The following is a 25251-nucleotide window of genomic DNA, read 5'->3' on the forward strand; positions in this document are numbered from 1 at the left end:
CTAGTAAAATCACACATGGTTATAGAAATACTGTACAACAGGGCCATACACACCTTTTGATGAGTTTCAAAAGAGACTGATAGGAAACTATACTGCAATCACCAATCCTTCGTGCTGGTGAACATGTGCCACACAGTTAACACAGTATTGGGCTACGCTTCCATCATAAAACCTTGCAGCTTTCATAGTTTCGTGAACTAGCTGTAAAGCTTGACTTGGTTCTGATAAATAAGAGATTATTTTCAAAAGAAGGATAAAAAGCTGTAAATTTGCAGACATGTGGAGTATGTCCATGTGTATATACAATATAAATTTATATATATTTATATTTCACATATAAATATGTTTTATAAATACATATATATACATGCTGGCACTAAAAAGAGTTTAATTGGTATAGACAGTAAAGTATTTTGGTAAAAAGTTACCAAACTATAAAATCAGTTTAGGGATCATTTTTGTTAAACTACTTTGGAAAAATACAGCTTGAGGTCTTAGGAGCTGTGGGCCAGTAACAATATTTCAGACCCCAGTTGCTTCATCCATAAATGAATAAAAGTAGCCATTGAAAAGGCCCTTGTTTACAATTCATATCTGGAAGGAAATAACTGTGTCTTAAAGTTAGACACACATACACACATAGACACAAACAAGGTTAAAAATTTAAATGATTTAATGATTTCTTTATGTTTCTTACTTAAGCTGCTCATGCGGTGGTTTTTTTTTTTTTTTAAGATTTTATTTATTTATTTAACAGAGATCACAAGTAGACAGAGAGGCAGGCAGGGGTTGGGGGGAAGCAGGCTGCCCGCGGATCAGAGAGCCTGAGGTGGGGCTTAATCCCAGGACCCTGGGACTATGACCGAAGCCGAAGGCAAAAGCTTTAACCCAATGAGCCACCTAGGTGTCCCTGCTCATGTGGTTTGATGACACAATAAAATCAGAATAAAAACATTTTAACTCCGGGGCGCCTGGGTGGCTCAGTGGGTTAAAGCCTCTGCCTTCAGCTCAGGTCATGATCTCAGGGTCCCAGGATCAAGCCCCACACCGGGCTCTCTGCTCAGCAGGGATCCTGCTTTCCTTCCTCTCTCTGCCTGCCTCTCTGCCTACTTGTGATCTCTCTGTCAAATAAATAAATAAAATCTTAAAAAAAAAAAGAAACCATTTTAACTCCAATTTCCTACCAGAGTAACTTTCAGTGTTTAACAAAGAAATGAAAGAAAATCTAGGAATTATTTAAATTAAAAATACTTTTTAACATAAATTAGGCTAAATTTTTACTTCATTTATTTTAATGCTAGATTTTTTAAAAAACTGCTCTTTGGAAAACTACAAATGCAAAGTCAATGCTTTCATGTGGAAAACTTAGAGATCAAGCAAGTGAATCGAAGATTCAGTGGGGAAAAAACACTTATGTAAGAGTCATGAAGGAAAAATATAAGGTATCTCCAATAAAAATGGGTTTAGAGATGAGTACATTATTTTACCAGCAACCACTGTTTTGTACAGATTGTTGAGTGGTCAAAATAAGTCGTGAGGGCAAGAGTACTTTGGGAAATACAGAAAATACATGTGAGATAAATGCCTACTAAAGAAGTATTCTAAATATCATTTGAATGGCATTAGTCCATAATTCATGTAATTAACAAACTATAATTATCCGAGAAAGTCTGCTTAATAAAAGCACATATGTATCTGTATACGTTTTACTACAGATTTGAATTGTTTTACATGTATTTCAGCTTTGATAAAACTTGGTTATTTTTTAAAAGTTAAACTGTACATAAAATTTAAATACTCCATTTCTACACTATCTTCTCAATAGCTCATAATTTTACTTTTGATCTTCAGTCACAATATATACTGATCTCCAATATTTTGGAGAAAGTATTTTCAATTTAAAAAATGCCTGTATTTAATTAAATTATACCATTTTATTTATTGTGATCTTGATCATTAACTAAAGTACCCAAAATATTTTATTCAGTGATTTGTGAAAATAGTATTTCCAAAAAATAAAGTCCATTAATTTAAAAATGATGCACATACAGCTAGCACACAGATAATGTTCAATAACTATTAAAAAGAAAGATGAAAGTGGCAGAAAGAGGTCCTAAGTTTGATGTATTGTCCATTTCTTCTCCTCTTAAACCATCTGCCTCCCTAGATATAGCACAGAGGCTTAGAACAATATATCTGATTTCCAAAAAAAAAAAAAACAGAAGAGAAAAAAAAGGAGGCATTGCTGAGAACAGTCACTAAATGTAGGTTCATTTCAGACGCCAAAAGGGAGGCCTCAGAAATAACATCTTAAAAAAGGAAAATCAAATTTTAGAGGTAAAATGACAAGGAAATCTTTTAGATTTAAAGTGAAATCATCTCAAGGGCTTTTATATTCTCAAAGGGACAACGTTTCTCTTTATTCTGCTGCTGCTTAAGAGAGAGAAGCCGCAGAAGCAGTGCAAGAAAGGAAACGAGATAAGATAAGCCAAAGTCTACCCCTATAGAGTCTATTTCCTTCAATTTAACAGACACTAATGAAATATCTAGTCTATGTTAGGTACCAACATTAAGTGCTGAGGATAAACCCGTCCCCCCACTTCATTCAGAGTAGAAGCTAATCTATACTGCTACTCCATCTGACCAGTATGCTGCTGCTACAGATAGCCACTTGGCTACCTTCCTCACTCCCCCCAATCAAGTGTTTTGTTAATATGTTACTTTCTCATGGGACGCCTGGGTGGTTCAGTTGTTAAGCGTCTGCTTTGGCTTGTGCCATGATCTTGGGGTCCTGGGATCAAGCCTCCTGAAGGGGCTCTCTGCTCAGTGGGCAGTCCGTTTCTCCCTCTGTGATATTGTGTTCTCTCTCTCTCAAATAAATAAAAATAAAATCTTAAAAAAAAATGCTACCTTCTCAATAAAGTACCTAACCATTCCATTTAAAATTTCAACCCACTCCCTACCTCCAGTACTCCTGATTCCTTTACTCTAATTTACTTTTTCTTTTTCCCTAGGCACTTACCACACTAGAACAATTATGTAATTTGCTTATTATATATGTTTTTGTCATCTAATGCCCTTAACTACAATGTAAAATCAAGGGAATGGATTTTTTAGTATTCAATTTAGTCATATATCTCTAAAGGCTAGAACTTGTGCCTGCCACAGTAGGTATTTAATAACTGTCAGTCTAATGGATAAACTCGCTTTCCTGAATACCTGATACAATCTGGACACTGTCCAGAAGAACAAAGAATCAGGGAAACAGCTACAAAACAGCTACAAAAGTGATCACCTATAACACGGTGGGGAAAAGAAAGTACCAAGTTAAATACTTAGAGAACACTGAATTCTAGATTAGTTACAAGAAGTACATTGACTATATTTTCAAAAATCTTGCCTGTGAGTGGAAAGCAAAAATGCAGAAGTATTTAAGTCCCAGAGTTCCTCACTGATTATATATTAACAGAATAACTGCAGCTTCTAGTATATGTAGGAAAGCAACAGTTTCAACATAAATAAAAATACTCACTATATAAACTTCTAATATTGGTTCACTTTTAAAATTAATATATAATGTATTATTTGTTTCAGGGTTTCATCAGTCTTACACAATTCACAGTTCTCACCATAGCATGTACCCTCCCCAATGTCCATCGCCCAGCCACCCCATCCCTCCCACTCACCTCCATTCCAGCAACCCTCAGTTTGTTTGCTGAGATTAACAGTCTCTTATGGTTTGTCTCCCTCTCTGGTTTCATCTTGTTTCATTTTTCCCTCCCTTCCCCCGTGATCCTCTGTCTTATTTCTCAAATTCCTCACATCAGTCAATCAGAGAAAGATAATTATCATATGATCTCATTGGTTCACTTTTAAATATCTACTCAATATTTTAATTTCTACTCACTCTCCAAGGCAACCTCTTTACTTATATGTTGATTTCTCTAATTTTCCCGTGTTTACAAATATGGCATTAGTTGAATGCAAAGTAAAACTGCAAATCTTGAAACAGCTTCATGAAGTCTATGAAAGTAAGGTAAAATCACAAAAAAATAACCAATTTCTAATTGAGGTAGCTGAGATACACTAATAAGGACTAAAACATGAAAGGTGACTCAAAGATAATGAATATTAATCAAAGATTAATAAAAATCCATTAGAAAATTTGATTAAGACCTCAAATTTTGCAAAAAGAAGACTTTTCTTAATCCTTCCGGGAGAGACAAATGTGAAATGAAGTATATCATAATGTGCTATTAGAGTATTGTCAGAAAAACCTTGTTAAAAATCAGTATTTGATGAATTATCAATTCCGTTAATTAGCTTACAGCTGAAATTATATAGTACATTTTGTTGAAGATTTTAGGTTTCATTTTTCAACATAAAGGGCTAATCAAATTTTTCCCATACCTACACACACCACCACCATCACCATCACAAGAGCTCTTTTTCTACAACACTTTATTCTTTTTTTTTTTTTTTAAAGATTTTATTTATTTATTTGACAGACGGAGATCACAAGTAGGCAAAGAGGCAGGCAGAGAGAGAGGAGGAAGCAGACTCCCCGCTGAGCAGAGAGCCCAATGCGGGGCTCGATCCCAGGACCCCGGGATCATGACCTGAGCCAAAGGCAGAGGCTTTAACCCACTGAGCCACCCAAGCGTCCCTACAACACTTCATTCTTAAACAGGTCACTTTAAGTGGTCTCTTTTGAGTGCCTTCTGTCCTTCTTAACAGTGAAAAGAAAATAAAGAGAAAGATGGAAAACAAGTTTAGAGGAGAGAAAATATTTTTCAGAGCAAAGCCCTAGAGGGAAGACTGGATCAATACCTGTTTAATAAGAGTTATGCTTTTAGGAACTCACTGATAACAATACAATAATAGTAGGGGACTTCAACACCACACTAACATCAATGGACAGATTATCTGAGCAAAAAAATCAACAAGGAAACAACGGCTTTGAATGACACACTAGACCACATGGACTTAACAAATATATTCGGAACATTTCATCCTAAAACAGCACAATACATTCTTTTCAAGTACACATGGGACATTCTCCAGAATAGATCACATACTCGGTCACAACTCAGGCCTCAACAAGTACAAAAAGAATGAGATCATAGCATGCATATTTTATGACCACAAAGCTATTAAACCTGTAGTCAACCATAAGAAAAAATTTGGAAAGCTCACAAATACATGGAGGTTAAAGAACATGCTACTACAGAATGAATGGGTCAGCCCGAAAATTAAAGAAGAAATAAAAAAGTACACGGAAACAAATGAAAACGAAAAGACAATGGTCCAAAACCTTTGGGATGCAGCAAAAGCAGTCCAAAGAGGGAAGTATATAGCAAGACAGGCCTATCTCAAGAAGCAAAAAAGATCTCAAATAAACAATGTAACCTTACACCTAAAAGAGCTAGAAAAATTAGAATAAACAAAGCCTAAGGCCAGCAGAAGGGAAGTAATAAAGATTAGAACAGAAATAAATGATACAGAAACTAAAAAAATAGTAGAACAGATCAACAAAACCAGGAGCTGGTTCTTGTAAAAAAATTAATACAACTGGTAAACCCCTATCCAGACTAATCAAAAAGAAAAGAGAAAGGACCCATATAAATAAAATCACAAATGAGAGGGAAAAAGTAACCAACACCACAGAAACACAAAAAATTATAAAGGAATATTATGAAAAATTATATATCTAGGACATCTGGAAGGACAATAGGAAGAAATAGGACAATCTGGAAGAAAATGGATAATTTCTAGAAATATCTAAACTACCAAAACTGAAACGAGAATAGAAAACTTGAACACTGATAACTGGCAAAGAAAATCAAAACTCTCCCAACAAACCAAAGTCAAGGGCCAGATGACTTCACAGGGGAATTCTATCAAACATTTAAAGAAGAGTTAATACCTATTTTTCTCAAACTATTCCAAAAAAATAGAAATAGAAGGAAACCATCTAAACTCATTCTATGAGGTCAGCATTACCCTGATTCCAAAACCAAAGTCTCCATTAAAAAAGAGCACTACAAGCCAATATCTCAGAAGAACATGGATGCAAAAATTCTCAACAAAATACTAGCAAGTCAAACACAACAGTATATTAAAAGAATTATTCACCACGATCAAATGGGATTTATTCCTGGGTTGCAAGGGTGATTCAATATTTGCAAATCAATCAACATGATATACCACATTAATAAAAGAAGAATAAGAACCATATGATGCTCTCGATAGATGAAGAAAAAGCATTTGACAAAGTACAACATCAATTCATGATAAAAAACCCTCAACAAAGTAGAGATAGAGTAAACATACCTCAACATCATAAAGGCCATATATGGAAAACCCACAGCTAATATCATTTCAATGGGGAAAAACTAAGGGCTTTTCCTCTATGGTCAGGAACAAGACAGGAATGTCCACTAACACCACTGTTATTTAACATTGTACTGGAAGTCTTAGCCTCAGCAACCAGAAAACATAAAGAAATAAAACACATTCAAATCAGCAAGGAAGAAGTCAAACTTTCACTCTTAGCAGAAGGCATGATACTCTATATAGAAAACCTGAAAGACTCCACCAAAAAATTGCTAGAACTAATACACAAATTCAGTTAGGCTGCAGGATACGAAATCAATGTACATAAATCTGTGGCATTTCTGTACACCAATATAAAGAAGCAGAACTAGAGATCAGGAATCAATTCCATTTACAACTGCACCAAAACCAGTATGATACCTAGAAATAAGCCTATCCAAAGAGGCAAAATATCTGTACTCTGAAAACCATAAAACACTTTATGAAAATAATTAAAGATGACATAAACAAATGGAAAAACATTCTATTCTCATGGGTTAGAAGAACAAATATTGTTAGAACATCTATAATACCCAAAGTAATTTATACATTCAGTGCACTCCCTATCAAAATAATACCAGCATTTTTCACAGAGCCAGAACAAATAATAATTCCATAATTTGTATGGAACCACAAAAGACCCTGACTAGCCAAAGCAATCTTGAAAAAGAAAAGTAAAACTGAAGACATCATGATTCCTGACTTCAAGTTATATTACAAAGTGGTAGTGATCAAGACAGTATGGTACTGGCAGAAAAAGAGATGTATAGATCAACAGTACAGATTAGAAAACCCAGAAATGAACCCACAATTATATGGTCAACTAATCTTTGACAAAGCAGGAAAGAATATCCAATGGAGAAAAGACAGTCTCTTTAACAAATGGTGTTGGAAAAACTGGACAGCAACATGCAAAAGAATGAAACTGGACTACTTTCTTACACGACTCACAAAAATATGTTCAAAACGGATGAAAGACCTAAATTTGAGAGAGGAAGCTACTAAAATCCTGGAGGAGAACACAGACAGCAACCTCTTTGACATTGGCTGTAGCAACTTCTTACTAGATACATCTCCAGAACCAAAGGAAACAAAAGCAAAAATGAACTACTGGAACTGCATCAAGGTAAGAAGCTTTTGGACAGAGAAGGAACTAGTCAACAAAACTAGAAGGTAACCTTTGGAATGGGAGAAGATATTTGCAAATGGCGATTCTGATAAAGGTTTATATCCAAAAATCTATAAAGCATGTAGCAAACTCAACACCCCCAAAAACAAATAATCCAGTTAAAAAATGGGTAGAAGAGATGTGTAGACATTTTTTCCAAAGAAAAAATTTTCCAGATGGCTAACAGACACGTGAAATGTTGCTCAACATCACTCCCCATCGGGGAAATACAAATCAAAACTACAATGAGATACCATCTCACATCTTCAGAATGGCTAAAATTAGCAACATAGGAAACAACAGATGTTGGTGAGGATGCAGAGAAAGGGGAATCCTCTTACACTGTTGGTGGGACTGCAAGCTGGTGCAGCCACTCTGGAAAACAGCATGGAGGTTCCTCAAAAAGTTAAAAGTAGAACTACCTAACGACTCAGCAATTGCACTACTAGGTATTTAGCCAAAGGATATAAAAACACTAATTTGAAGGAATACATGCACCCTAATGTCTATAGCAGCATTATCAACAATAGCCAAATTATGGAAAGAGCCCAAATATCCATCTACTGATGAATGGATAAAGAAGATGTGGTGTGTACACACACACACACACACACACACAGAGGAATATTACTCAGCCATAAAAACGAATGAAATCTTGCCATTTGCAATGCTATAAATGGAGCTAGAGAGAATTATGCTAAGTGAAGTAAGTCCACCAGAGAAAGATAAATACCGTATGATCTCACTCTTATTTGGAATTTAAGAAACAAAACAGATGAATGTAGGGGAAGGGAAAGAAAAATAAAATAAGATAAAAACAGAGAGGGAGACAAACCATGAGACTCCTAACTATAGAGAATGAACTGAAGGTTGCTAAAGGGGAGGTGGGTGATGAGTGTTACAGAGAGCACTGGTTGTGATAAGCGCTGTGTTTTATCTGTAATCACTAAATTCTACTTCTGAAACCAGTATTACACTATCTGTTAACTAACTGGAATTTAAATAAAAGCTTGAAAAAAAGAGTTATGCTTTTAATAAACAAAGCACAGAAAATAAATAACTTTAAATGATATATTCAGCTGAGAGGGTGGAAAAAGTTTAATTAGAATCTCTGCAAAGGGTGCAATTTGTCATTTGGACCACAAGATGGAGGTACCAGTCACCTCAAAGGCAATAAAGATGAAAGAAATAGCTTCTTCTATGTTAAAATTACAAAACTAATTTTAAAAAAATTATATATATTCCTAAGTCATTTTTTAAAAATGGAAATTTATTCTAACAATTATATAATGAAGTCTGTACTATGATTCTGAAGAGAATTCTCTATCCAATCCCATTCAATTTCAACTCTCAAAAGCATGTCAACTCAATTTTTTAATTCTTGTAGAAAAACACTTAGAAAGTTTTAAAATAGCAGCTAAAATGAATTGCTGAAGTGAGTAGTACTCTTAAAAGGGAGAGGCCTCAATAAGAAAAGTTAACAGTTCCGTCTGATTTATACTGACACAGAGAAACTGGGTTTTACACTAATATGTTAATACAAATGGAGTTCTTGCTAACCTTGACAAAGCAACAAAAGATATATTATTTTCCTTATTTGTTGTAATTCTTCCACCACTACAGTGAATCGTAACAAGTGCTAGGAATAGTGCCTAATCCATAGTATTTAATATTAATAGCGTTACTGTCATTATTATTCTTAACGTAAAGCAGTCACAAAATCTTCAAAGCAAAAGAGGACAAATGATTCTTTTCTCTTGTGTATTTTCAGCCTCACTTAGAAACAGATATAATATAGTCTAGTCCCTCTTTCTTTATTAGTTTTCATTTTGGAAAAAAAAAAAAAATCCTGTATTTCCCTGGCAGGGAAAGATAGATTCAAGACTAAGGATGCTTACATTCATTTTAAAGCCAGTATAAAGGATTGACATGTAGGACTGTGACATTTCATCCTGTTCTTCTTGTAGATGAAAGTATGACACAGATATGGTTCTACTGGTATGAGACAGGAATGCAATCAAGGACTACAGGGAAAATGTTGGTATTTTCTGTTCACCAAAATACAATTCAGTGTTCAAGCACATGGAATGCAGACACATACAAAAGTAGGGAATTGGGTAAGCAACTGAAATAATCTCAGAAGAAAACATAATTAAGGAGTTAAATATTAAAACAAACATCAGAAAATTAAAAATCCAACCTTCAGACTACCCTGAGACAACCTATATAAAAAGTTTATAACTATTATTTTATATTCAGCAAGGTATTTTCAAGTAAGCTCATCTTCTTCTAGATATCCCTAAACAAAAAGCTTATTTTAGTTAATATCATAAAACATTTTAGGGTTTTCTATCAATTTGCTGATGTCCAGGGTAATGATTACGTTGTGATCTCTAACAACTCAAGACAGAATATCTCTTCCTATTCTAAAAATTTTATGTATTTTTAAAAAATTTTTGGTCAATTCCTCAGAATATAATTGCCATTTATATTGTTGTTCGTGGGACGCCTGCGTGGCTCAGTCGGTTAAGCGGCTGCCTTTGGCTCAGATCATAATCCCAGCATCCTGGGATCGAGTCCCACATTGGGCTCCTTGCTCCGCGGGGAGCCTGCTTCTCCCTCTGACTCTGCCTGCCACTCTGCCTGCCTGTACTCTATCTCTCTAAAAAAAAAAAAAAAAAAAAACTTTATATTGTTGTTCATTACGGACTAGGAAAAATCTACAGTGTCATTTTAAAATTCTTGTCTTAAGAGTTAGCAGTTTATAAAGCAGTAGTACAGGGTTTATTTAGAGGAAAAAAATATAAATCCAATCATTTTATTGTTTATTTTTTAAGATTTACTTATTTATTTATGGGGAAATAGGGGAGAAGCAGGAGAGAGACAAACAGACTCCCCACTGAGTGCAGAGCCAGACACAGGGCTCCATTCCAGGACCCAGAGATTATGACTTGAGCTGAAACCAAGAGTCAAGACGCCTAACCCACTGAGCCATGCAGGTGCCCCTCAATCCAATTATTTTAGGGAAAAGATGCTTCCTTCAAGGCAGCTCAAAGAAAAATGTTTAATAAACCGGCACCCTACAATTATTTTAACAATGCTGCCACCTGCTGGAAAAATCTGAAATGTTTTCATTATTTCCCAAATGTTAGACTATCACATAAAAGAGCTGTATCATGATCTTCCAATTACCCTCAAAAACCAAGACACACCTTATTTAATAATTCTGACCATGTGATTTGTCTGGTTCTTAATAACAGCATCTTAACCAAATACTAATTCATTACAGTTTTTAGTATATTTAAATACTAAATGCAAACACGTTCAGGCAACATCATCAAAACAAGCCAACTCTGTAATTACATGCAACAGTAGATGTTACAGGTTTTGGATTATCAGATGATGATATATTCACCCTTAAGGGAAAAAAAAAAGACTGGGTATCATAAGAGAAGTTTGAGGCTAGCAATAAAACTATATTTGGAAGATCACTGACAAAGCTAAGTCCAACCGAAACTGCATTAGGAAAGTGATGGAAAAGATAGTCTCATTTCTAATGAGAACATTTTAGACCATGAAGAATAATTTGGCCATTCATCATAAATGAAAAATATATATTCTTTAATCACCTGTTTTAAGATTTTGTAAAACAACTTCATCATTTCCTGTGGTTTTAAAAATTTTGCTTTGTTGTTGCTTTTATAATTCTGGGTCCATAAATATCTCAATTCAATTCACTGAACAGCTGTTTTGTGAGTACCTACTCTCTACCCAGGCATGTATACATGAACCTTATTTAAGTATTCAGAAATGAAACAATCACCTCATGTTGAAAAAGAGAATAATGCCAAGTTATATGGGTGTTGTAAAGACATGAAATAGAGCTGGCACTTGATGAATTGTAGTTATCATTAATGTGACCATTACTAAAATGACTGGAGGCCATGCTAAATTGAGAACAAAATGGAGGAAAAAACTTCAGTTTAAAAATAGCCATTGATTGGAGTACCTGGCTGGTGGCTTAGTTGGTGGAGTGTGCCACTCTTGATCTTGGGGTGGTAGGTCTCAGCCCCACGTTGGGTGCAGAGATTGCTTAAAAATAAAATCTTTGGGGCGCCTAGGGGGCTCAGTGGGTTAAAGCCTCTGCCTTCAGCTCAGGTCATGATCCCAGGGTCCTGGGATGGAGCCCCACATCGGGCTCTCTGCTTGGCAGGGAGCCTACTTCCCTTCCTCTCTCTGCCTGCCTCTCTGCCTCCTTGTGATCTCTCTCTCTCTCTCTCTCTCTCTGTGTCAAATAAATAAATAAATAAAATCTTAAAAAAAATAAATATAATTTTTAAAAAATAATAATAAAATAGCCATTGATTTAGGTTTACCTCATTAACCTTTTAAAATATAAGTGGGGGAAGAAGCACAACAAAATAGCTAAGGGCATCATCAAAATAGGCAAATAGATCTGAAATACATAAAACAGGTATGTTTTGTATAAAGCAGTACTGAATAAATATTTGTTACATGAGAAATTAATGAATGGTACAAGATGATCTGGGGGGCAAATTTAGGAATGCTGACTGGCTTATGAGCTAGCAGACATACAAGCCACACTGGAAGAATCTCTATTGATAGTGTTCCCAAAAAAGAAATTCTGACAGAACCCCAAGCTTAGAGCAACAGGCCTGAGAGCACAAGGCAAAAAAAAAATGGTTAAAAAAGATGTAAGCAGCAGGCCTGAGATCAAAGTCAAAGGTCAAAAAGAAAAATCTGACTTGCTATTGGCATTCTTAAGATTTCTACTGGCAGAGGCTAAAAGTGAAGCATTCTGAGTAACGAGTATAGTTCTCCCAGAAAAATTTGACCAGAGCCCTATGGTAAGCCACAGGCACATAGCATTCATACAGGTATCCCTTAGTACAATCACTTTCAAGTAAAATGAGGGATATGTTGCAAAAATCATCTAAGGGGGGTAGTCAGGAATAAGAAAACATAACCAAAAGAAAGCATAAAAAATAAGATGACTAAAGTTAGGCAAAATAAATCACTACAACAAATATAAATGGATTCTGCCACCATTTAAATGAAAGAAGTTACTTTTTTTCACATCCACTCCCAAAAAAGCAGGGGTCTGTGTGGGAAAGGGGGGGTAATTTCAACATAAAAAGAGAACTTACAAATTTCAAGAGACTTAAAAACATATTAGGAATTATAATATAAAGATTGTTGGGAGATAAATTTATACAAATTGCGAAAATAGGTCAACAAATCAATCAACAAGACCAGGGACAATCAAGGAAATGTGACAAAAAGGATATCTGATCATGTTAAAGAATTGATTTCTATATGAGATGATGATTACTGTCATATTTAAAAAGATAAGCCTTGTGTTTCAGAGGCATAATCTAAAAGGTTTACAATTAAACTGACATCATATTTAGTATTTGTTTCAAAATAAGAGGAAAGATGAGTAGAGCCAGGGAGAAAATAAAATTTAGCCATGAACTGGTACCTGTGAAAGAGAACGATGGGTACATGGAGGTTTGTTTTATCATTTTCTCTACTTATTCTTTTTTTTTTTTTAAGATTTTAATGAGTTATTTGAGAGACAGAACTTGTGAGCCAAAGAGCACACGCAGGGGGAGCAGCAGGCCAAGGGAGAGGGAGAAGCAAGTTCCTACTGAGTAAGGAGCCTGACGCAGGGCTCCATCCCAGGACCCTGGGATCATGATGTGAGCGAAATGCAGATGCTTAACGAACAGAGCCACTGAAGTGCCCCCTACCTTTATTTTTAAAGATTTTATTTATTAATTTATTTGAGAGAGAGGCGAGCCTGAACATGCACAGAGGAAGGGGCAGAAAGGGAGGTAGAGGGAGAAAATCCCAGGACGACTCCCCACTGAGCCCAGAGCTCCACACAGGGTTAGACCTCATGATCCTCAGATCACAGACCTAAGCCAAAACCAAACCAGGAGTCCCACACTCAATTAACTGAGCCACCCAGGTACCCCTTATTTTCTCTACTTTTTATGCCTGAAATATTTCTTAATTCAATAGTTAAAAATAAATAAAAGGATAAATAAAACAGAAGTGATTCTCTGGGTAGAACAAAAGGTAAAATCAAACTACTTTAACATCCTTTTTTTAAAAAGGAGGCACATGGAAATGATACAAAATACCCTTCAATTTTAAATAAAATTCAATTTTAGATCGACAAACCTCAATTTAAAATTATTACTTTTAAAGTTTGGTCTATACCTCTTCCAATTTGGCTTCTCAAAGGTGTTTGAGAACTCTGTATTTAAAGGACTTTTTTTTTAGCCAAAGGCTTGAAATATAAAATTCAGGAAATGTTATTATAAATAATGTGTAATAAATAATGTTTGGCACACTGATAATCCAAATACATGTGAGTCTAAATATACCCATATAAATTAGAAAGTATACAAGATATAATCAGGCAGTAAATGTTTTTATGAAAACATTAGCACAAATTTTTCTTTGCTCACTATTCTCATAAGTGTACAAATAATGCTTCATTAAAAAGTGGAGAAGAAAATTTAAAAAATCCTTTAGAATGTAAGACTTTCTATTAAAACATTGAACTTGAATAGATTTATTTTATAATTATTAAAATAAGACAATTTGAAAATCACGGCTAGTAGCCTAGTATAAACAATTCACTATGCAAAAAGCCCTAGTGAGGGTTTATACAGTTTTAAAAAATGTATTCAAAAACTAAATCTATCCACCATGTTTGATGAAACACTTACTCTAGATTCTGAAAGAAGGCATCACTATTATCTACTATCCGTTGCCATTCCTGTCTTGCCCCCACCCAGTTCTGTTTTGGGAACATCAACTAAAGCTCGGCATCATGAAAAGTAACAGTCTAGATACAACTTCTAAATAGCTGCATTCAATCAATTTTTATTTCTTTTCTGATTGCTGAAAATTAAGTAACTATTACCTGATTCAGCTCCCTGGTAAAAATCACGTACGCTTTCAGGTTTGAGTTCTAACAGCATGAATATCTATGCATCTTACAAAATTATTGATCTAAAGATTAGATTATAAACAAGTATCACTTTCAGGATGGACTCAAAGGTCATGAATGTCAGCCAGGTAGTGTGGATATATTCCTCCTTGAATGGGAAGCCCCTGAAATGAGTGTTCCTATTTATCTGCCTCCTGATCTCATCTATACGATTACTCTCTCCCTGCTTCAATTCAAATAGACTTAAAGTTTTAGGGATCACCTACATAAAGGTGGCTTCCAAATCTGCATTTTAATAACATCTTTGGAACTGCAGATCTGAGTACACAATTGCCTGACTCTACAATTGCCCTATTATAACAAATTCTACTTACTCTTTTACCAACCCACCCTAAAGCCTACTTCTCTATTTGCATTTGTCCTCTTCAGCCTTTATTTGCAGGAATCTGTACATCACAATCCACGGGCTCTCTGGAATTAAAACAAAATCATCTTTGGCCTCTCATCTTTTCTTTCCCCCTCCACCAGTCTAAGTAATTATCAAGTTCAAAAGTTTTGCTAAATCAAAACTTGAGTCTCCTAAGATCTCTTTCCAGAATCACAGTCAATCTAGCAATGCTCCCACCAAAGAGTATTTCAGCTCCTCCCTTTCCCCTCTAACTCACCTTCTACAGGGCTTCGGGAGTCATTTAATAGCTCTGATCGGGTCACAAGCTTTTCAGTGGCTATCCACCAGATAGAGAATAAAGTACAAACTTGAAACTTAGAGTATTCAAGGCCATTTAGTATGTGACCCTGTCTATCCCCTCACTAAAACAGCTTACTCTAGCTGTTCTCCACTGAGGCCTACCAGCATGGAACTACCTTCTAATTTCTGTGATATTTCCTATCCCTTCCTACCCCTGGCTGGGAATGCTCTTCAGCCACTCTTTCTGAAATTGTATTTATCATTCAAGGCGCTAATCAAATGTATCCAGCTCCTTATCTCCCCAAATTCGCTGAGTTATAATTAAACACTCTCTTCCTTTTCTAGCATGGCTCTAATAGGCTGAAAGTTGTTTCTTCAAAAAAGGTAAATATTTCCCCTCTGACTTAAGTTCTGATTTAAAGGGCTGCAGAGATTAACCTAATCCTTTTCTATACAACAATCTTCCAAATATCTGAAGCTACTCCTAAATCTTATCTTCAAAGGATAAATTTCCTCAAAATTCACAGCTAATAGTCATAGATACAATTTCCGGAAATTTTCATTTTCATAACTACTCCTGTCTGGACACTCTAGATTTTCAATCATCTCTCCTAAAGTGTGGTGTCCAGGCCAAAGACAATAGTCCAAGCCTTGTTTTTTGCAAATTATGCATAATATTCACCTTCCTTGCCAAATTTGGACATTCACAACGTCTATTAGGAAATTAACAACTCAAAATAATCTTTCAGTAATAAACTTGTTAGTGTTAACTGGGTGCAGATGTTTAATAAATGTGCAAAAGATAAAGATGAAAATAATAAAACAAGGTTCAAAGAGGTCCTGGTCAGAATTAAGTATACAAGAATTTACCTTAGGACGGGAACTCCTTTTGAAACATGAGATAAATGGAACCAGATGGATAAAAACTCGGAGGCACTATAAATTAAAAGGGTGCAATATCAAAGGAAAGTTCTAGACAAAGTTTATTTGGGGAATCTTTTACTAAGTAATCTTCCATACAACAAGCAAACTTTCAATAACAATAATATGTTGATTAACAAATTTTCCTTAAAAACGCCAACAATTGTTATCTTCACAATCTTCTTATTCTCAGATACCAATATGTTTTTTTTTTTTTTTAGTTAAAATTTCAACAATCAATTCTAAACTTAAATTCAGCTGACTGGACAATACTCCAGAGATTTATTTTAAATTGCATAAGTATCTTTGCTCTCATTAAATAATATCCTATGTGGAAAGTATAGTAGTTCTTTAATGACTGGCACCACACTAATTAACTGAATTAGAAGAAAAAGTCATTTCCTCTGAAGAGTTCTTAAATACTCTTCAATGGTGATGTTAAATGCTTAACAATTCATTCAATTCAAAGAAACTCAATTCAAAAAACCATCTTTCATACCAAGGAAATAAGAAAGTTAGATGACTCATTTTTTGAAAACTTGCATTACAACAAAAAAAGACATTCCCCCCTATAAATAGCAGAAAGCTTAGGAAATGTGTGACAGTATTTACAGACTGTAATATGTGTCTGTGCCACAGGCTTCAATTATCTAAAAACGGAGTAACACAGATATGTTATATAGCAGCATACAATGATTCTCCTATATCATCAATAAAAGCCTCATTTTTTCACAACCAAGAGTACATGAATTCCAAATATCAAGCTGATAGAAGTAGAAATTTATAATCACTTTGGAAAACCATTTGGTATCATCATAAGATTAAAGATCAACATATCCTTTGACTCACATATTATGCTGTTTTAGAATACACATGATTTTGTTAATTTAAATCTTTCTTCAATCATGCTGTATGTATTTCCACTGAAATGATACAAGGATGTTGATCCAAAATTATTTTTAATGGTCGAAAGATTTGAAGGGATATTTCACCAAAGATCTAGGGATGGCAAATAAGCACATAAATAGATTCTCAACATTCTCAGTCATTAGGAAAATGAAAATCAAAACCACAATGAGACACCACTATGCAATTAATAGAATGGCTAAAATAACAATAAAAACAACAACAAAAACCTGACAATACAAAGGGCTGGTGAGAATGTGTAATCAGAATTTTCTTTAACATTGCTGGCAGGAATGCAAAATGATATAGCCAATGTGGAAAAGAGTGGGATAGTTTCTTACAAAGTTAATATACATATGCACACAACCCAACAATCTCACTCCTAGGTATTTACCCAAGAGAAGTGGAAAAAGATTCACACAAAATCCTGCATGGGAATGTTTATAGAAGCTTTCTTCATAATCACCAAAATCTAGAAACAACCCAAAGTCCTGGAAAATGGATAAAGTGTGGTAAATCCATAAATGAACTACTACTTAGCCATAAAAAGGAACAACTACTGACACATGGATCAATCTTAACTGCATTACGCTGTCTGAAATAAGCTTTCTTGGAAAGACTACCTCCTCCATAATTTCACTTATATGATATCCTGGAAAAGGCAAATCGTAGGGACCTAAAACAGATCAGTGGTTGCCAATGCCTGGTTATCAGGTAGGGGAATGAATTACTAAGGGCTGGAGGGAACTTTGGGAATGAAGAAACATTCGGTATCCTGATTGTGTGATAGTTAAAGGACTATGCATTTGTAAAAAAAAAAAAAAAATCATAAAACCACAGACCAAAAAGGATAAGTGTTACTGTATGTAAACTATACTTCAATAAAAAAAAGGCAACAGACATTTTGCGTATTTTTTAATGCTACTGGCAACTTATGGAAAAGAAACATCTTTCCTTCTGGTCCCAGTTTGTGAAGAAACACCATCAACCTGCTAGGTTCTTCGTGGACTTGAAAAAAAAAAAAAAAGAAAAAAAGATATATTCCCGACCCTGACAAAATTTAGAAGCTCATTTAATGGGAAACAAGGCTTAGATATTAAGTTACGGAAAAAGGCTAAGCAGAACAATTTTGAGTGATAAACCACTGAATACATTTTACACGTGCTCTACGTAAGGAAGGAATAATTCTTTGACTAGAGCTATCGGAAATGAATGGATCACAATATTGGAAAGACTTGAGTGCTTCTCAATAACTGCTATTATTATCATTTCTAACTTCCAAGTGAGGAGACTGAGTCTTGGGAGGACAAATATCTTGGCGATTTCCCTCAGTTACTACGTGTTAGGGCTGAATTATTTTTTTTTATTTTTATTTTTTTTTGTAACAGGCTGCGTTTAGTGGTTTTTTTATGTACAAGAAAAATGACTTTTTTTGTCTGGTTTTTCATCTTTTGTCTTTTTGTTTTTGTTTTTTTATTACTTTTAAAGTTTCTCCCCCAACCCCCCAAAAGTGCATTTTTATCAATTGATTTTTTTTTTTTAATCTCCCACACTTTATAAAGACTCTCAGATACAGTCTATGTAATGTCTGCTCTGTGCTCTGTGTCCCCGGGCGCCGCCCTGCCCCCCATTCACCAGCCCAGCCCCCCAAAGTCCGAGGCACCTTGTATCTGGGCCTGGGAGGGGCAGGGGGGAACCGGGGTATCCGGACCCCTGGCCGTGGCCTCCAGGTAGGGCTGAAATTTTACCCCAATCCCTTCTGATCCCAAAGCCTGAGATCTGCACTGAGATGACGGAGCCACATGAAAGAGGTTATAACGGCTGCCACGTGATGTGATTTCAAGAGACAGGAACGTCCCCTAATTCCCCAAACTCCACTACTTTGCATGAACCCTAGGAAACACCACGATTAGAGCAATGATCTTAAAGTGAGCTCCACGGGGTTTTGGAATGCAAATTCATGGGAAAGGGAACATAAAACCTTGTGAGGATCTTTTCTCCACAGTGTGCACAGTCCCACTTCTGACAGTTGGACGAAGGGGACGCTTGAGGCCAGCGCCAGAGCTACTGAAACAGGTCAACACCAGGAAAGAGGCAAGCGGAGGCGGCCTGGTCACCAAGAAGGGTGCAGAAGGAGGAAAAGCAGCTTCCCTGCCCTCCTGAGGCCCTCTGGAAAAAGACCTCCGCGGACTTGTCCCTTTCTGGGTCGCCTAGCGGCCGGGACCAGCGCCGAGGCGCGGTCAGCGGGTGGGCTCTTGATCGCAGGAGGAGAGAGCTGCGTGGGCGGCGCGGAGCTCGCGCGGGTAGCGGCCGGTGACACCTCACCGAGACGCTGCAACCCACGAACCACCCGCACACTGAGGGCCGGGCCGCGGCTCCAAGTGCTCAGCACAGAGTGAAGGGGAGACAGGGGGAATGAATTTGGGCTGTCCCCCCAGGTGACATCCCAGCCATTGCACGCTGTGTTAGTTTACGAGACACTCTCACGTTTCCCTTATTTACTGACCGCTCAACCGCTCCTCTCGCTGTCATCTCACCTCTCCAGTTCCTGTATTCCGGGACATAGTAGTATTTGTTCCCAAACTGGTCTGTGCCTACTTGCTGCTTCGCTTCCTTTGACAGCGCTCTCCATAAGGCGCGGAACAAATTCTGAGACCAACCCATGCCGTCGGCCGGGATTCAAGCACAAATCGCAGCTGGATCCGCCACGACGGAAACAAATGCGGGCCAGGCGCGGGCCCCGCCCACCCTCTCCGTCCTCACGCCCTTCTAGTAACGGCGTTCACCATTGGTCGGATGGTACCTTGCTTGGCCAATAGGAGACTCCACTGTTACAGCCCGGCCTCCGAGCTCTGTCATGGCGGCGTCCAGTTTTCGGGCTAGTGTGAAGGAACGGAATGTTAGGGTTTTTATTAGCGAGACAGGCGGGTTTGGACGACCCTCTTCGCCTCCAGAGAGCGGAGTCCACACGGAGGTAAAGAAAACCTTATTTTTTTCCTCAAACGGGCCATTTCAAATATGGACCAATTTCTGTTAGTCTTGCCTCCCACTTTCCCGCCTTATTATCACCTTACTTTCACCAAACTCGACTTTAATTTCTTCTGCTTACGAAAATAAGATGCCTTCTACATACCTGTAGGCTGGTAGATGCACACGGGGCTTCTGGGGAAGATACTTTAGTTTTATCTTACTCCCTTTCCCTCACATTACATTTCCTCTCCACTCGCCAAGGAATAACTACTCTCCTAGGATTCCTTCATTCGTTCAGTCGATATATTTAGTGAGCATTTGTTTGCCAAGCATTATGTTAAGGGCAGAGCATTGGCCAGGAATTGAACAAAGTTTACCATGCCTAGAGCAGACAAGGGGACCATTGAAAAGAGATGAAGCTGGAGATGTAGTCCGGCGCTAGGTGAGGAAGATCCTTATGTAGTTGGTGAACAGGTATGGAGATGAGAAGAAGGTGACAGTGGATTTTGTCATCTATTTGGAGAATGGATTGAAGTTGAGAGCCAGAATGAGAGTCAAGTTAGGTAACTGTTCCAGTTGTCCAGAAGACAGCAGATGGAAGCCTGGGAAATGGTGGTTGGGTTGAAAAGGGTGAAGATATTCAAAATACATATATATATTTATTTAAGAAATAGAATCAACCAGCCGTGTAAATTGGTTGATTCTAGTAAATGATGGAAAGAGAGAGTCAACAGTGATTCTCAGGTATGTGCTTTTTATGTAGCAGAGTGAATGTAACTTGCCCATATTGACTTTTCCATATTACTTTTTAAAAATTTTTAAAGGTTTTATCTACCCATTTGAGAGAGAAAGAGCAGGAGCATGGGGGAGGGCCAGGTGGAGAGGGACAAACAGACTCCCCAGTGAGCGGGAGCCCAGGACCCTGAGATTATGACCAGAACTGACATCAGATTCATAACTGACTTGAGCCACCTAGGCACCCCTTCCCATATTGCTTTCAGAGAACCTGTGAAGAGGAGGACAAAGTTGAGTGTACATATTTAATGCTCAGAAGAAATTGAGATATCTTTAATGTGAGATGATACATGAAGTGAGGTGGAGATGAGATCATCCAGGCATTACTTGTAGAGTAAGAAAAGCAGTTCAGTGACCAAAAATCTGAGAAACATCAACATTTAAAGTTAGGGAGAAGAAGAGACTAAAAATGAACCATGGCAGCAAAACCAGGGCAACAAAATATCTCATAAACTGAAAGAAGAGGAAACCCTTATATGTGTCGTTTGCTGGCCCTAGCCCTGTTCTTGCTCTTCGTGGTTCTCCATCCCATCACTCTGCTTATCTGTTCAATTTATTACTACTGAAATTGTATTATGTGCATATTTTCTTATTAGTATATTGTCTTCTTGACCTCTGAGAAAAGAGACATGAGAAAGGAGACGTAGAAGAGTTTCTGTTGAGTGAATAGCATGCATTCAAGAAATAGGAATAAAGGGAACTAAAAGTGTGCATTATATTTAAGCAACAGTGTGGAAACTAATGGCCTTGGGAAGAGCATTTTCAGGAGAATCATGGGAATAAAGTAAGATTTCAGTGAGTTGAAGAATGGCAGGAAAAGAAGTAGGAACTGCCAACACTGATGGCTTTTTAAAGAAACTTCAGGAGAGAAAAGCAGAATACAGTTGCTTATTGAAAAACTGATGGATATGATTTTTTCCAATATCCCAAAAGAAGACTTACCTGCTGCATTAGTTATCAGTGGGTGGGTAACAAAGTACCCCATGCATAAGTTGTCAGTGAAAGGGTAACAAAGTACCCTCCAAAACTTAGCTTAAAACAACAAAAGGTTTATTAACTCGCAGGTGTTGGGGTCAGGAATCGGTGTGTGTCTTAGCTAGGTCTTCTGGCTCAGAGTCTCTCAGAAGGCTGCAATGAAGATATTGACTGGGATTATAGTCATTTCAAGACTGGACTCTGGGAGGATCCACTTTCATACTCACTCAGGACAGGATTTAATTCTTCCCTGACTTTGGTCCAGAGGTCTCCCTCAGTTCCAGTTATTTTTCACATAGACCTCGCAAATCTCAACATGATAGCTGACTTTCATCAAAGCAAGAAAGTAAGAGAGCAGGAAAGGGCAAGCAAGATGTGAGCCAGATTCCTTATAATCTGATCTCAGAAATGGTATCTCATCAGTTTTGTTGTATTCTATTCAGGAGAAGTGAGTCATTGGGTCTAGCCCACACTCAAGGACACAAGGAAAGGAAATTACCTGCAGGTGTGACTACCAGGAGGCGGAGACAGTGGAAGTCACCTTCTAGGTTTCCTACCACAGCTGAAAACAGACAAAAATAATAAATTATTTTAATGCATTGTAATAATCTTTTACCTGTTTTTGGCAAGCAATTTACATGATATTTTGTGTTCTAAAGTGTTGTATCGGACTTACATTTAGTATTATGCTTTTAGAATGGACAAATGTTTCAGATATTACATGTAATTTCAACTAAATAAGTAAACAATCTTTTAACCACATTTTGATCAATTTTAAACATGTTTGGGCTGTATCTACAGTTAGCCCTCTGTCTCTACCTCCTTTCAGTGCAGAGTTGACAGTAATTCCTATTCAGCTCAGTGATCCACTCTAATAAAAGCATACAGACATATCCAGAGTTTTTAGTGATTTTGGAAATTCAAAATTTATGTTTATCAAAACTGATCAATCTCCTCTGATAATCTGGCTTGTTTCCACCAAGTAGTTCTGCAGCTCTTCCATTAGGATCAGCAAATTAAACATTGGAAAGTGAATGAACTTGACTGTAAGACCTTTAGTTTTAGTGAAAATAGCTGTACTTTTTTGAAAAGAAGCAACATTAGTTTTCCCCAGTAAGTTCAGAAGTCTTATCATATTAGTAATAATTTAAATCATGTGAGCTACTGAGGTTCTAAAACATTGGGTTTCTCCAGATTCTTTTAATCCCAAGTAGGCCACTGTCTGACAATGCAGCTAAGTATCACTCTGTTAAAATTCCATGACCTAAACATCTTCATTAGAAGAAGTACAATTTTGGAATAGTGAATATCTCCTTAGAAGGTCACCAGATTAATCCGTCTATGAATGGATTTCACTTCCCGTGTAAAACATGCTGCTTCCCCCAGCATACTTCACACTTGGTGGCTAAAAACCTATAATCTAGCAATCCCATGGGCATCCCTCCCACCAGTTTCTTTATATGCTTATCAAAAATCTGTATTTGTCCCTAATTCTGATAATGCCAGTTTTATTATTCTGATTATGCCATTTTAATAAGAACTAATGAAATACAAAGTCAAAAAGAATTGTTATTCTTAAACTAAATGGACCACTTTTTAAATGATCCAAACAAATTGCTTAAAATTAAGTGCCTTTAATGAGATATCATTGAGAAAATCATATTATGAAAGACCGGAGGAAATTAATAAGAACAGTTTGTTTCAACTTTGCCATAATATTGGAATCACCTACGGTGATTTGGAAAAAATACTTTGGAAAAAGTATTCATGCCAAGATTGCAACCCCAGAAATTCTGACTTAATCGAATTAAATTTAATTAATTAATTCGGGAATTTCTTTAAAGCTCCATAGGTGATAATAGTGTATGGCCAGGATTGACAACCATTGCTTGAGAAAGATTCCACATTCAATTGCATGTCTTGAGATTCCATAGTCATTTGTTTGGCATATGCCTTAAATGTTTACTCAATTAAAATGATAAGTTAATAATAAAACATTTTTAAATTTTTATTTATTTATTTATTGAGAGAGTACACACACACGTGCACACTTGCAAGCAGGGGAGGGGCAGAGAGAGAGGGAGAGAATCTTAAGCAGGGTCTATGCTCAGTGCAGAGCTTGACACAGAGCCCAGTCTCATGACCCTGAGTCAAAATAAAGAGTGGGACACTCAACTGATTAAGTCACCCCAGATACCCAAATAAAACATATTTTTGAAAATCATAGAGTACATATAGTTGTGGGTATGGTTTGTAAAAGAAGATGATGTGGCATTCCATTCAGCATATTTAACTCTACTTCAAACAACTGGCATATAAATATTCTGATAGTCCTTGTTTTGCATAATCAGTGGATGGGGAACAATTACCATTGTTCTGTGATATTTAAAATTTCTTTGTCAAACAGTAAACTTTTTTTTGTTAACATTTTTATTAACATATTATTTGTTTCAGGGATACAGGTCTTTGATTCATCAGTCTTACACAATTCACAGCATTTACCATAGCACATATCCTCCCCAGTGTCCATCACCCAGTCACTCCATCCCTCCCACTCCCCTCCCTTCCAGCAACCCTAGTTTATTTCCTGAGATTAAGAGTCTTTTATGGTTTGTCTCCCTCTCTAGTTTCATCTTCTTTCATTTTTCCCTCCCTTCCCCTATGAGCCTCTGTCTTGTTTCTCTAATTCTTCATATCAATGAGATCATACGATAACTGTCTTTCTCTGATTGACTTATTTTGCTTAGCATAATACCCTCTAGTTCTATCCACGTCATTGCATACGGCAAGATTTTGGGTTTTTTGATGGCTGCATAGTACTCCGTTGTGTATATATACAACATCATCTTTATCCATTCATCTGTTGATGGACATCTAGGCTCTTCCCATAGTTTGGCTATTGTGGACATTGCTGCTATAAACATTTGGGTGCATGTGCCCCTTCAAAGCAGTAAACTTGTACTGTCATAAAAATAGGCAAGAAATGAAAAAATAGTAAAGCTAATATTAGTACACTGTAATAGAAGACATTAGAAAATAATGAAAACTCAGTTATTTCTTTGTTTAAAGAAAAATCCATCTGAAATCAAGAGTAGTTTGAGTGGCACTGATCTTCTCATTGTATAACTTCTAATGCAAGTTGAGTATATTTCTATATTTTGGCTAATTATCATTCTTCTTTCTGAATCAGATTCCAACATTTTGTCCTTTGCATTTCAACGTCATGAAATATCTCTGAGAGTTTTTAATGTAAACGTTTTTGCCAGTGTCATTTCCTCTCAGACCTCTTCAGCCTTCTCATCACAACCACTTTTCCTCATTTATTTGGATAAGTTCACTCACCTGCATTGATTTCCTCAGTCTTTCTCTAGAGAGTCTCAAATGGCCACACTGTTAACATTTCCACAGTCAGCTATTTCTTCTGTAACTCCATTTACATTCCATTTGAGTTTTATTTCCAGTATT

At 36.6% G+C, this 25251-nt stretch overlaps 2 protein-coding genes across 5 annotated transcripts in view; one reads left to right on the forward strand and one right to left on the reverse strand.

The window, feature by feature from the left end:
- Positions 1-19761, reverse strand: part of NDUFAF2 (NADH:ubiquinone oxidoreductase complex assembly factor 2) — a 161347-nt gene extending 141586 nt beyond the window's left edge. Inside the window, exon 1 of the mRNA XM_032849976.1 lies at positions 19584-19761. Within this exon, the coding sequence (XP_032705867.1) occupies positions 19584-19710 (127 nt within the window). The 5' untranslated portion in view covers positions 19711-19761. The remainder of the gene's footprint in view (positions 1-19583) is intronic.
- Positions 19762-19858: 97 nt separating this feature from the next.
- ERCC8 (ERCC excision repair 8, CSA ubiquitin ligase complex subunit) overlaps positions 19859-25251 on the forward strand; it is a 59687-nt gene continuing 54294 nt past the window's right edge. For all 4 annotated transcript variants that reach the window (XR_004381667.1, XM_032849986.1, XM_032849993.1 and 1 more), the window contains exon 1: positions 19859-20020. Coding sequence is in view for 3 of the 4 variants with exons in the window: in XM_032849986.1 (XP_032705877.1) it covers positions 19944-20020 (77 nt within the window). In the remaining variant the exon portion in view is untranslated. The remainder of the gene's footprint in view (positions 20021-25251) is intronic.

This window comes from Lontra canadensis, unplaced genomic scaffold, assembly GCF_010015895.1.
Source record: "Lontra canadensis isolate GAN:19392208 unplaced genomic scaffold, GSC_riverotter_1.0 scaffold4, whole genome shotgun sequence".
NCBI lineage: Eukaryota > Metazoa > Chordata > Mammalia > Carnivora > Mustelidae > Lontra > Lontra canadensis.